This window comes from Callorhinchus milii, unplaced genomic scaffold (assembly GCF_018977255.1).
Source record: "Callorhinchus milii isolate IMCB2004 unplaced genomic scaffold, IMCB_Cmil_1.0 Scaffold9, whole genome shotgun sequence".
Classification (NCBI taxonomy): domain Eukaryota; kingdom Metazoa; phylum Chordata; class Chondrichthyes; order Chimaeriformes; family Callorhinchidae; genus Callorhinchus; species Callorhinchus milii.
Window position 1 is genome coordinate 21,190,412 of NW_024704750.1, and position 12,169 is coordinate 21,202,580.

The window sequence follows — 12,169 nt, forward strand, 5'->3', positions numbered from 1 at the left end:
GGAACTCTCAGTAGTTTGGCGCGGAGTCTCTTAAGCATGGCAATGGGTTTCTGTGTGTGTGTGTGCCAGGATTTGTGGATGACTAAAAAAAAGTTAAATCATGTAACACTGCAATGGACGCGAAGATCTTGCATAGAGAGCAAACCTGATGCTAAAGAGACAAAGACCTCAATCGCTGAGTAGACTGATTCGTTGCTTGTTTTGTCCATAAGGAGGTTGGTCTGATCGTTCGATTAAACCTCTTCGAGACGAATCTCCGACATCTGATTGGGGTGTGGAGGAAGGAAAGGAGGGAGGGAGGGTAGCGGAGAGATGACTGGTCGAGCGTTCCACGTGGGGCTATTCTGTCTTCCGTTGTTCCGGTGGAAGAGGCGTCAAACGGAAGAGATAAGTGCGTCTCCGATCACTGCAGCAGCACAGTGACCACTTCCTCGTACGAGTGACCCGCGGTGGATATGGTGACGAGGTGATGTGGCTGCGGGACGACTACCACCGAGGCTGTAGCTGTCGTGTTGGAGACCGAGGGCAAATTCTCCGGTAATACCTCTGGGGCGGGAGAGGGGGAGGGAGGGAGGGGAGAGAGGAAAATAGAACGTAACCAGTTTTTAATTCAAACATATGCCGTGGGGCAAACAATCAATATATCTGAGGGATTGTTGGCCAGGAATCTGGAGAAACTCCGTTCTCTTTTTCCAGTTGTGTTAACGTTTGACCAGTCACTGGGGGCAGGGAGTCATCCCACTCAGCTCCTGTTTTGCAAGCCAAACCCCTAACGGGTAGGATGGTCCTAGCTGGACAAGCTGCGGAAAAGCTTGCCAGACAGCGATATCTGTGGCAAGCTGCGGTTTTAGCTGGTTAGACTCCAGCAGTTACCCCAATGCACACTCTGGGATCCCCAACCCCTGGCTCTTACCAACCTGCGCATAATACTTTCTGAAATTAGGGAAGCAGGATGTGTCCCTCCAGGGAGAGAGAGAGAGAGAGCGCGAGTTCCATTCCAACAATCTGTCTCTGGGATTTCCATGTGCAGGTGGGATTCATGGAGCTCTTGGTTTGGTTTGGATACTCTTAAGCACAGTGATGGGTTTCCGCCTGTGTTAGACGCCCACCAGCATCGTGGATTGAGGATCATTACGCACAATACAAATAGGTCAGTCAGGTTTGAGCTGGACACTCACCCTGCTCTGCTCCCAGGATACCAGGCGGCAACACTAGAGGCTGGAGCTCCAGTCTAGCTTGTTCTGCTACAGGCCCTGGAGCCTCTGAAAGACCAGCTACTGTCACAGCCTCGCTTAATGCCCCGGCCTCAGGAAACAGGTTGGCTTCGAGATACAAGAGAGATAGGTCAACAGAGAAAGAACTTGCGTTCTTAAAAAGGCCTCAACCATTGTTAACTGACTCAAAGCAATTAAATGTCAAGTACATTGATTTTTTTGCAGGAGTCAAATGATCATTTTACCGGGATGACAGCGGGAGGGGATTGTGAGACAGACAGGAGTAACTGCCTGCCCTTGGGATCTTTAATGTCCATCAGACAGACGGGACCTCGGTTTAACGTCTCATCTGCAGGATGGCACCTCCGAGAATGCAGCGCCTCCCTCAGCGCTGCGTTGGAGCATCAGCCAAGACGATACGATTCCAAGTCCTGACACGGGGCTTGAACCCACAACCTTCTTTGGAGTTGTGAGTTGGAATTGGAGTTGAGGTACAGATCAGCAATGATCTAATAGAATGGCAGAACAGGCTCGAAGGGCTGAATGATTCCCATGTTCCTTCCGACTCAAAGGCGAGGTGTGCCACCACTGTGCCAGGCTGGTGCTCGGTTATACCCGTGGTTGGGAATCAATTCCCCCCGCACTCTCCCCCGCCAACACCACAACCGTTGTGTTACAATGAAGCGCCACTGCCCGTCAAGACACATACCTGGAGCGTCCTCCTGGTCTCCAAAGGCCAACAAGATATTGTGATATTTTCGCAGATGTACGTTCCTGCTCCCGCTCTGAGAGAAAGTCTTTTCGCAAATGTTACACCGATAAGGTTTCTCCCCTTCAATCAAAACAGGTCAATGGTCTTAGTCACGGGATGGGTATAATGATAATAATAATGATAATAATCCTAGCATTTGATATATTGCGTTGAGACGTCTCAAAGTGCTTCGCGGAATATACTGTAATGTAGATTGACTGTGTATTTTGTGGGCGAAACGCAGCAGCCAATTGCGCACAGCAGTGTCTCACACACAGTCAGACGAAGAACCAGACATGCGCCCGACGTGAAAGGCGCCATAGCGATGCAATCTGTTGTTGTTGTTGAAGGCACGCCTCATTACCTGAGTGCACCACCATGTGCTTGCGGAGACTGGAGTACTCTGTGAAGGAGCGTCGGCAGTTTCGAGCCTCACAAACGAATGGCTTTTCTCCTGAAGATAAAATGAGGGGAGGCACGTTAGGTCAGACAGGACAAAGCACGGAGGATTGATTCATTGTCGAGGGCGTCCACAAAGTCCTGTTACTCCCCCACCCACCTGTGTATTTTTTTCCTTGCAGTGAATTTTTATTTTCTGTTGCAGGTCGAGTGTAACAATGTCTTCTACAGTGACGTCCTCCTCACTCCATCCATGTTACGGAAAATGTTTCACCGAACATGGCGAGGGATTATCATCTATCACGAAAATGATGGCGCTCACTCACTCACACACGCCAATCCTCTGGACCTCTAAATATAGTTAAACACTTGTACTGAATACAATTAAGTAATGGTTAGATCACTCGTCTCACAAGTGAGAGGACCCGGGTTCGATAGGCAAGTTTCCTTACTCCACGCACCTCTGTTTACCTAGCATTAAGTAGGAACCCGGTTGTTAGTTGATTAGCAGATCGCTTTCCGGGGGTAATAATCCCTCCAAAATTAAATTAAAATGTGGTCAGGAAATCCACGACTGTTTGTGGGGACGCTGCTGTGTGCAATTGGCTGCCGCGTTTCGTCCAGAAAAAAACACAGTCCATTCACTTTACAACATATTCTGTGAAGTGCTTTGAGACGTCTCAGTGAGATGATAAGGCGTTATGTCAAATGCAAGGATTATTATTATTAGTATTATCTTTACCAGAATGTATCCGGATGTGGTTCTTCAGATTCCCGGCTGTGGTGAATTTCTTTCCACACTCATCCTCAGGGCAGATGAAAGGTTTCTCCCCGTTGTGTGTTCTCATGTGGACCTTCAGCCTCTGCAGCACATAAAAACTCTTCCCGCACCCTTCCTTTGGGCAGGTGTAAGATCGGTCGTTCCTTAGTGACCAGCGAGACACAGGGATTCACTCAACAGCAACAACAGCAACAAATGACATTTACACAGCGCCTTTCATGTCGGGAGGACGTCCCAAGGCGCTGGAAAGTCAGGGATTTGCACCCGAGCTTGGGATTGGGATCAGGAGGGGTGGAGAGCAGGGAGGGAGGGGGTAGAAGGGTGATCGAAGGTCTGATCGAAGAGGAGGGTCTTGAGATGGGCCTTGGAGGAGGCGAGGGAGGGAGGGGACAGGGTGAAGGGACTGCGGGATGGAGTTCCAAAGGGTAGGGGCAGAGAGGCTGAATGTCCGACCGCCGATGGTGGGGCGGGCTGGGCTGGGCGTGGGGGACATGAAGCAGGCTGGAGCGCGCTGAGTGGAGGGAGCGGACAGGACAAACGTTTCTCTCTCCCGGTGTCCTGGCCAACAATCCCTCACATAAAATTAAGTCATTCGCTCCACGGCTGTTTGTGGGACACTGCTGTGCTCAAACCGGCTGCTGTGTTTCGCTCACAAAAAATACAGTCGATCCACTTTACAGTGTGAGTGCTTTGAGATGTCTCAACGACACGATAAGGCGCTATATCCTCTTATTGGATCCTTCTACTGGAGGGAGATTCCTATTACCTTGTCAATCCCCCAGGTGACTCTTAAAATCCCTGTGGCACTGACCTGTGTGTTTTGAGGTGGTATTTGAGGTGAGCGTGCCACAGGAAAGTCCGGCTGCAGCCCTCGTAGCTGCATCTCAGGGTTTTCTCGTTGCGCTGAGGGCCAGGACTTGGCTCAGGTTTGCCCTCCTTCCTGCAGCAGCTGTGCAGAGGTTCCCCTGCGAACAACGTAGCAATAAGAAGTCCATAATAATGTTACTGTCGGAGCCCCGTATCGTAGTGGTCAGTGCGCTCGCCTCGCAAGAGAGAGAGGACGTGGGTTCTTTATCCTGAGGGGGCGGCACTTAGCAGCCAAACACAAGGGGGGCACTTCACAAATTTTCCTATGTGTGTGTGTGGAATGTGCGTGTGCGTGTGTGGGAATGTGTGTGTGCGCGGGGTGAGGATATGTGTGTGCGGTGGGGGGCAACTGAGCTGTGTGTGTGGGGGCGTGGGTGGGGATGTGTGTGGGGGCAGAAGTGAGGATGTATGTGTGTGGAGGGGGGGTGAGGACGTGTGTGTGTTGGGGGGGTTGTGGGTGGGAGGAATGGGGATGTGTGCGTGTGTGGGTGGGGGATGCGTGTGTGTGGGTGGTTGGAGGATGGGCGTGTGTGTGTGTGTGTGTGGGTGGGGGATGCGTGTGTGTGGGTGGTTGGAGGATGGGCGTGTGTGTGTGTGTGTGGGGGGGGGGGGAGTGGGGGCAGAGCTGTACCGTTACCCGGTTCCCCCACGTCCCTTGCCAGCTGGGCTCTGGTAGCGGCCACCAGGCTGTCGTGAGCCAGTTCCTGAATCCGCAGGTACAGCGGGGCTGCTCCTTCCCTGCGCTCGGCGTTCCCAGCTCCGGCATTCCCACCCCCATCCCTGTGTTCAGCGTTCCCAGCCCCATCCCTGGGTTCGTCATTCCCAGCCCCATCCTTGACCTCGGTGTTCCCTGTCCCGTCACTGGGCTCGGCATTCCCAGCTCCGTAATCCCCTGTCCCATCGCTGGGCTCGGCGTTCCCGGTATCCTGCACCACCAACTGGCTAGCCGGTGCCGAGGGCTTGGATGCCGGGCTCCCACCTAAGTAGACATAAGAACATGAGAATTTACTTGGTAAAAGAAGCCCGAGGTTTCAACCAGTTTCCGGTCAATGACTTTTCGTCAGAACTCAAACGTCATCGACCTGAAACGGTAACTCACTGTCCTCTCTCTATAGGTGCTGCCTGACCCGCTGAGTGTTCCCAGCGACTCCTGAGCTTATTACAGATTTCCAGCATCTGCAGTATGTTGTTGCCTTTTGGCACCCGGCAACTGCAAGGCTTCTTATTCAACCTCCATCACTCCCCCACCCCCATTCACCCGACTGTGAGCTGCGCAGTACAATACTGAGCCTGTCAATGGTTATTGCGTGCGTGGGCGCGAGGCTTCGAGGCTGACGATCTTAACAATGCGGCATTATAGTCGCGGGAGGAGAGAGGGCTCGGCATTAGATCTCACTCAATCAAGCTGGGGACAACTGACTCAACGCAGAGGCTGAATTCCACCGATAAGGCCCCCAAGTTCAGATTGATTCTGACGCTACAACACAGCAGATGTCTCAGGAACACAATCCAACAACAACGACGACGACGATCTACGTAGCGCCCCTCACGCAGGGAGGCGCCCCACACCACTTAATGTATCCATTTAATACGCGACGCGTGCAGTGACAGTTGTCAGCGCTCCGAGACGCCATCCAGCGAGATGGTTGCTATATAAAAGCAAGTTGTTGTTGCTTTTGTTGTCAGTTAACGTGAAGAATTTTACCCCGCAGACACAGGGCAAACTTCCACGTGTATGTGGATGACAAACAAATCTACTTTGCCTCCTCCAGTACCAACTCCATGTCCACCGATGTTCTATCATCTTGTCTGGCAGACATCAGGGCCTGGATGACCGTAAACTTCCCTATAGCTGAATGCGGACAAGACAGAAGCCATCCTCCTTGGCTCCCGTCAACATCTTCATTCCTGCGGATCTGACCTCCTCAACTTCCTCAGCCTTTCCCTCACACTCACCAAACCAGAGCGCAATCTAGACGAGTTTGAGGGAGAGCCAGGGAGGCTGAGGAGTTCGGACCCACAGGAAAGAAGACATTGACAGGAGCCGAAGAGTTTGAACGTTCAGCTGCAGGAAATTTATGCCCATCCAGACATTGATGTCCGTCAGACAAGCTGACAGCTGGAGGAGAAGCAGAAGTAGATGTCCTTCCTCCCCCACATTCAGTCCCTGTCCTGGACCGCCTTCTTCAACCTCCGCCACATTGCCCGCCTCCGATTGTACCTTACCCCAAATGCAGCCGAAACCCTTGTGCATGTGTTTGTCACCTCCTGCCTGGATTATTCAAACGCACTCCTCGCCGGTCTCCCCAGCTCCGCCATTCAAAACTTCCAGCTCATTCAGAACTCTGCCGCCCGCACACTGACCCGGAACAAACTCCGTACCCATATCTCACCAGTTCTGGCCCAGGCTCCACTGGCTCCACATCACCAAACAGATCGACTTCAAGATCCTTACACTCGTGTTCAAATCCATGCACTCTGTGGCACCTCCCTACCTCTCCGACCTCCTCACTGCCCAATCCAACACCCAGCGCCTTCGCTTGACTGGCACCGGCCTCCTGCTCGTCCCTCGCACCCTCCGCCCCATCATCGGAGATGGGATTTTCAGCTACTACGCCCCGAAACTCTGGAACACTCTCCCTCAATTCCCCTCTCTCCCCCTTTTCCAATCGTGCTTACGGTCACCTCTCCCACCCCGGCTCGGAGTCAAACTCCCCCACTGTTAAGCGTTCTGAGACGCTACACTGCGGGGAGGGCGCTATATAAATGCAAGTTGTTGTTGTTGTGTCACATTTCTCACTCTGAATTTGTGTGTTTTATACAAACATTTTGTATTAATAATAATCCTTGTGTTTGATATTATCACGTCGTTGAGATGTCTTGAAGCACTTTGCAAAATATACTGTGAAGTGAATTGACTATTCCGTGGGCAAAAGGCGACAGCCAATTGCGCACAGCAGTGTTGCGGTTTGATTGACCTAATTGTTATTATTATTATTAAATAGTTTATTACCCCCGGAAAGTGATCTGCGTAGCGTCTAACAACCGGGTTCCTACTTATTAGGTAAACAGGCGTGTGGAGTAAGGAAACTTGGCTAGGGTTTCTCCTCGCCCGGGAATCGAACCCAGGTCCTCTCGCTTGCAAGGCAAGTGTGCTAACCACTACCGCTCTCAACAACATGGAAGGAGGGGGCAGGAGGCCTGAGATTGCAAGTGGGGGGAGGGAGTTGTGGTCACACAAGTCACAAATATAGTATATTTTTTAAACACACAGTTTACACATGGCACCATGCAAATCACGTAAGAGAAATAACTGTGTGTGTGTCTCCCCCCCAACCCCACCACCACCACCTTCTCTCCCTGCCCAGTTTCTGAGTAAGTTACGTTCTCCTTACCTGAGGCTGGTGCTTGGTTGCGGAATGCACTGCGACTGGGCAGAGGGAGAGATTGTGGGGCTATGGAGACCGGCTCCTCCAGTCCTTCTCCCAAGGGTATGAAGGTGTTCTGGACAAACTGGACCAGGAGCTGGGGATAGAAACCGGACCCGTGAAGAGAGCAACAACTTCAACAAGTTACACTTGCATAGCGCCCTTCACCTCGGAAAGACTGTCCGGGGTTTTTTGACCCGAACTGGGAGTTAGGGTCAGGAGGAGTGTAGGCCAGGGGCGGGTGGGGGTGGGAGGGTGGCCGAAGGCTCGTTCGAAGAGGAAGGTGTTTAGATGGGACTTGAAGGTGGCAAGAGAGCGGGTGAAAGTTCCATGCATCCCACCTAATATGCTATTGGGTCAGAGTATTAATCGATACGGGGCAATGTCAGGTAATCGGAGTTGAGGTACGGATCAGTCATGATCTTACAGAATGGCAGAACAGGCTCGAGGGGCTGAATGGCCTAGTCCTGTTCCTATATTCCTATGCAGTATTTCTTGTGTATTGGAATGGAATGCACACACTCTATCCCTGGAGGGATGTATCCTACTTACCTAATTCCGGAGAGTGTTAGGCACAGGTTGGCAAGAGTCAAGGCTTGGGGATCCCAGAGTGTGCGTTGGGGTAACTGCTGGAGTCTAACCACCTAAAACCACATCGCTTGCCATTGGACCACCGTGTATTAATAATAATAACCCTTGCATGTAGTGCCTTCCCTTTATCTTGTAAAGTGGAGTGACTGTGTATTTTGTGGGTGAAATGCGGGAGCCAATTGCGCACATCAGTGTCCCACAAACAGTCGTGGATTGAGTGATCAAATTTTCTTTTCGTTGAAGGGACTATTACCCTCGGAAAGCAATCCACCAATCGACTAACAACCGGGTTCCTACTTACTGTAGGTAAACAGAGGTGTGTGGAGTTAAGAAAACTTGCCTAAGGTTTCCCTCCAGCAATCGAACACGTTAGGATTTGACAAACGCTAGGTGTTGGGGCTCACAGATGAAATATGACTACTTTGTGGGAGGTGGGGGGAAGCGGGGGGGGGCGGGGGGGTGCGGCGACAGGAGGATATAGAAGGTTCCACCCTTCTCTCAGCACCACATCAATATGAACTGCACAGCAGGGAGAGAGAGAACACAGTGAAGCCTTCATAGCAAACCGGAAACTCTGACACAAGCTGACACAAATGGCTCTTCCTACCTCAGGCCTGGACTGCAACTCATCCGACAACATAGATTCAGCCACTGACGTCTGTAAAGAAATGTCCTGCATTTTTATAGGGTTGTCACAGGTCAAAGGATCGCAGTAATAATAATAATTCTTGCACGTGACATGGCGTCTCATCACGTCTCGAGAAGTCTCAAAGCGCTTCACACAATATACTGTCAAGTGAGTTGACTGTATTTTGTGGGCGAAACGTGGCAGCCAATTACGCACAGCAGCGTCCCACAAACAGTCGTTAATTGAGTGACCACACGATTATTATTTGTGAAGGGACTATTACCCTCAGTAAAGTGTTCTGTCAATCAACTAACAACCGGATTCATAGTCACTGCTCGGTAAAGAGAGGCGTGTGGAATAAGGAAACTTGCCCAACATTTCGCGCTGCCCGGGAAACAAACCCGGGTCCTCTCGCTTGCGAGGCAAGTGCTCTAACCACTAAGCTACAGGAGTAATAATTGGCACGTGTGGTCTGGTGAAGTGTAGGTGATCGAGGGAGCTAATAATAGTAACAATAATAATCGTTGCATTTGATATAGCACCTCATCATGTCGTCGAGACATCTCAAAGCGCTTTACAGGATATATTGTAGAGTGGAGTGACTGTATATTTTGTACCTTGTTCATACGAGGAAACCTTTTTTCTCTCTCTGCTTTTACTTGACAAGACGTCTCCACACGAACAAGCTCTCCTGGTATTCCACCTCCCCCCGGTGCATCATTGCTAGAGTAAAAAAAAAGGACAAGTTATCAGGAAAATGTGGCCACATAGACGGCAGAAAGAGACAGGTGCCACCGCACAGATAATAATAATTTTAATAATAATCCTTACATTTGATACAGCGCCTTACCTCGTCATTGAGGTGTCCCAAAGCGCCTTCACAAGATATACTGTAAAGCGGATTGACTGGTTATTTTGTGGGCGAAACACGGCACTTAAATCACCATTTACTGATGTATTTATACATATGCCTAACTCGCCATTCCTGATAACTCGTCACTGAGCTCTTTCCTCTTGGATTGACGAGCTATCAGGAGTTTCCTGCATAGCAATCATAACTTTCACAGAGCTATCCACCTGTCGGGACACTTCTCACTGTGTTGCTGGGTAAATAATAAATTATAGGCACTATGTCAAGTGCACTTAACGCAATGCCTATAACTTCAAAAATGTCTCGAAGCTCTTCACAAGTAATTGCTGTGAATGGCTGTGAATTTATAGACACACTTGGGATGGTCCCCAAACATGTGTGCGCGTGCGCGTGGTTAAAATCTCGAAAGACCCTAAAGAGGGAAAATTTGTCAAAATAAAGATTTAAAATAAAAAAAGAATCCTTGCATTTGATATAGCGCTTTTCACGTCTTCTCGCCGTCTCAGAGCGCTTCACAGAATAGACTGTAAAGTGAACTGACTGTATGTTTGTGGGCGAAACGCGGCAGCCAATTGCGCGCAGCAACTGTCCCACAAACAGTCGTGGATTGAAAATGACCAATTTATTATTGTTTTCTTGAGGGATTATTATCCGGCGTGTGGAGTAAGGAAACTTCCCAAGGTTTTGCCCTGCTGGGAATCGATCCGAGGTCTCTTGCTTGCGAGGCGAGTCCTCGAGCCACTGGACTCCTTGATTTGCCAAATGCCTTTTCCCCCTTCCCCCCCCCCAAAAAAAAGGGGAAGAACTCTCCTCTTCCTGGAAGCTCACAATCAGATCATTGCACTCTCTCTATTGTACGGCATCTCTGCGCGTACCTTAAAAACACACTCACTCACACTCACTCACACACACACAGCTGGGACTTTGCCATTAGCTCTCCCCCCACCCCACTCCCCCCAAAAAAACACACGAAAACAAAGTGGATTTGGAGCGAAAAAAAAAGTTTCAACTACAAGTCACATTTGAGAGCCACAACAAAATAATCCCCAAACTCTTCTCTACCCACACAATACTTGAGGCATGTTGAACACTGCAGCGGGTAAGGGTCAAGGGGTGGGTGGGGGGGGGGGGGGGGGAGGGGTGAAGTTGGGGCAGATAACCAACATATTAATAATAATAATCATAATAACACATGCTACATTGGCAGCTCTGGGGGGGAGGGGGACTCACAGCTGCAGTGGAAAGTGGGCAGTTCCTCCTGACCCCACGGCCTCCTGTGTGAGGGAGTGAGTGAGGGTGTGAGGGAGTGAGGGTATGAGTGAGTGTGTGAGTGAGGGTATGAGTGTGTGAGGGAGGGTATGAGTTAATGAGTGAGTGTATGAGTGAGTGTATGAGTGTGTGAGGGAGGGTATGAGTGTGTGAGTGAGTGTATGAGTGTGTGAGTGAGTGTATGAGTGAGTGTGTGAGTGTATGAGTGTGTGTGTGAGTGTATGAGTGAATGAGTGTGTGTGTGAGTGAATGAGTGTGTGAGTGTATGAGTGAGTGTATGAATGAGTGAGTGTGTGAGTGAGTGTATGAATGAGTGAGTGTGTGAGTCTTTGTCTATGAGGGTGTGAGTGAGTGTGTGAGTGACTGAGTGAGTATGTGAGTGACTGAGGGTGTGAGTGAGTGTGTGAGTGACTGAGTGAGTATGTGAGTGACTGAGGGTGTGAGTGAGTGTGTGAGTGACTGAGTGAGTATGTGAGTGACTGAGGGTGTGAGTGAGTGTGTGAGTGACTGAGTGAGTATGTGAGTGATTGAGGGTGTGAGTGAGTGTGTGAGTGACTGAGTGAGTGTGTGAGTGACTGAGGGTGTGAGTTAGTGAGCGAGTGAGCGCTGTGCCCGGGTGGGGGTGTGTGTGTGTATGTGTGGGGGGGGTGTGTGTGGGGGTGTGTGTGTGTGTGTGTGTGGGGGGTGTGTGTGTGGGGGTGTGTGTGTCTGTGTGTGTGTGTGTGTGTGTGTGGGGGGGGGGTGTGTGTGTCTGTGGGTGTGTGTGTGTGTGTGTGTGGGGGGGGGGGTGTGTGGGGGGGGGTGTGTGTCTGTGGGTGTGTGTGTGTGTGTGTGTGTGGGTGTGTGTGTGGGGGGGGGGGTGTGTGGGTGTGGGGGTGTGGGGGTGTGTGTGTCTGTGGGTGTGTGTGTGTGTGTGTGGGTGTGTGTGTGGGTGGTTGTGTGTGTGTGTGTGTGGGGGGTGTGTGTGGGGGTGTGTGTGTGTCTGTGTGTGGGGGGGGTGTGTGTGTGTGTATGTGTGAGGGTGTGTGTGGGGGGGTGTGTGTGTCTGTGTGTGTGTGTGTGTGGGTGTGTGTGTATGTGTGGGGGTGTGTGTGGGGGGGTGTGTGTGTCTGTGTGTGTGTGTGTGTGGGTGTGTGTGTATGTGTGGGGGTGTGTGTGGGGGGGTGTGTGTGTGTGTGTGTGTGTGTGTGGGGGTGTGTGTGTGTGTGAGTGTGTGTGGGGGTGTGTGTGGGTGTGTGTGTGTGTGTGGTTGTGTGTGTGTGTGTGTGGGGGGGGGTGTGTGTGGGGGTGTGTGTGTGTCTGTGTGTGTGTGTGGGGGGGGGGTGTGTGTGTGTATGTGTGGGGGTGTGTGTGGGGGGTGTGTGTGTCTG

The 12,169-nt window shown here is 51.0% G+C and overlaps 1 protein-coding gene across 2 annotated transcripts; it reads right to left on the minus strand.

The window, feature by feature from the left end:
• Nucleotides 1–49: 49 nt before the first annotated feature.
• znf410 (zinc finger protein 410) lies at nt 50–10,846 on the minus strand. Of its 2 annotated transcripts, none has more exons than XM_042338036.1 (11): nt 10,761–10,846; nt 9,277–9,382; nt 8,639–8,689; nt 7,408–7,537; nt 4,650–4,991; nt 3,957–4,110; nt 3,107–3,288; nt 2,330–2,419; nt 1,924–2,046; nt 1,179–1,322; nt 50–546 (listed from the first exon to the last, which is right to left on the minus strand). In XM_042338036.1, exons 2-11 carry the CDS (start codon nt 9,283–9,285, stop codon nt 404–406), a joined length of 1,368 nt encoding a protein of 455 aa, XP_042193970.1. In that variant the 5' UTR covers nt 9,286–9,382; nt 10,761–10,846; the 3' UTR covers nt 50–403. The 2 variants fall into 2 exon arrangements, with proteins under 2 accessions (XP_042193970.1, XP_042193969.1); XM_042338035.1 differs by having other exon boundaries at nt 4,644–4,991.
• Between the last annotated feature and the right edge of the window lie 1,323 nt (nt 10,847–12,169).

Coding starts and splice junctions, on each gene's coding strand:
- znf410 (XM_042338035.1), bottom strand. Junction 3,289..3,956: donor TACCACCTCAAAACACACAG/GTCAGTGCCACA, acceptor CTGGTCACTAAG/GAACGACCGATCTTACACCT. Junction 2,420..3,106: donor CCACATCCGGATACATTCTG/GTAAAGATAATA, acceptor TTTTATCTTCAG/GAGAAAAGCCATTCGTTTGT.